This window comes from Fukomys damarensis, unplaced genomic scaffold (genome assembly GCF_012274545.1).
Source record: "Fukomys damarensis isolate Sample0158 unplaced genomic scaffold, DMR_v1.0_HiC HiC_scaffold_16, whole genome shotgun sequence".
Classification (NCBI taxonomy): Eukaryota; Metazoa; Chordata; class Mammalia; order Rodentia; family Bathyergidae; genus Fukomys; species Fukomys damarensis.
In genome coordinates this window covers 24438702-24439935 of record NW_022900928.1, presented here as the reverse complement: position 1 = coordinate 24439935, position 1234 = coordinate 24438702, and the positions used below count along the sequence as shown (strand labels likewise).

The 1234-nt window shown below is 39.4% G+C and overlaps 1 protein-coding gene across 1 annotated transcript in view; it reads left to right on the top strand.

Moving 5' to 3' along the window:
- Positions 1–405, top strand: part of LOC104857875 (olfactory receptor 52J3-like) — a gene marked incomplete at its 5' end in the record, with an annotated part of 2088 nt that extends 1683 nt beyond the window's left edge. The window contains one exon of the mRNA XM_033763906.1: positions 212–405. Within this exon, the coding sequence (XP_033619797.1) occupies positions 212–405 (194 nt within the window). The remainder of the gene's footprint in view (positions 1–211) is intronic.
- Positions 406–1234: the final 829 nt, after the last annotated feature.

Genomic DNA, 1234 nt, shown 5'->3' with positions numbered 1-1234 from the left:
CATTCCTACTGTGAGCACATGGGCATTGCAAAGTTAGCTTGTGGAAATATTCGTATCAATGCTATCTATGGACTCTTTGTGGTCTCGCTGTTTCTCCTGAATCTTGTGCTTATCGGCATCTCCTATGTTTACATTCTCCGTGCTGTGTTCCACCTCCCGTCACAGGATGCACGGGTAAAAGCCCTCAGCACATGTGGCTCTCATGTTGCAGTTCTCGGTGTCTTCTACATCCCTTCAGTCTTCTCTTTCCTCACCCATCGATTTGGACACAGCATCCCACACTACATTCACATTCTCGTTGCCAACCTGTACTTGGTTATTCCACCTTCACTGAATCCCATCATCTACGGTGTAAGGACCAAACATATCAGAGAGCGAGTGCTCAGTGTGCTTAACAAAAGATGAGACTCTTGTGTTCTGTTTCTAAAGATTTTGATCCTCCTAGGAAGACTCATATATGTTTGCCTTAATAAACATCTCCTATTCCTTTGCCTTATTACTGGCGTGTTGCTGTACTAGTTGTTTTTCTGGGCTGTGGCCTGATGCACTAGAGACCTGCACAGAAATGTCGCTGCATCTAGATTTCAAAGGCTGTTGGACTATCATCCTGGAGGGGAATGAAGTAGTGTGGCTCATGCAAAGCCCTTGTAGCTTCTTTTCTGGGGAAGGAACATGTTATACGGGGTTTCTAGTGCTTTTTGGTTAGAGATATGTGACACTGGAAAATTGAATTAATCCTTTTTTATGTCCTGCTTTCATCCATTAATACTTGCATATATTTGATTACCCATTTAATTTATACTCATCTTTTATCCATTGCACATCTTGAATCAGTCTAAGTTTTGAAGATCAATCAAGACACCAAATTAACACAAACATCTGGCTCTGTAGAGGCTGTATTCTGTTGTGTCCCTGTGAAACCATTTTCCTGGGTTCTAAACATTATGGCCAAATCTTTAACCTGAGGTGGAATGATCTGCGAAATATAGGAATCTTGGTATAACGATAGTCAAAACCAACATAATTTCAGCAGTATTTCTCACAAATACCAACAATGATACACTGGTTGACACTCTGCATTCCATAGCATAAAGATGAATTAAATTTTCTTATCTAATTACATCCATATATTATTTCTACTCATGTCTAAATTGAACTTTGCACATCCATTTTTATTTTTCAATGTACATTTGATCTTAAAATACTTTATGCAAATTTTGATGCCTTGTGTCCT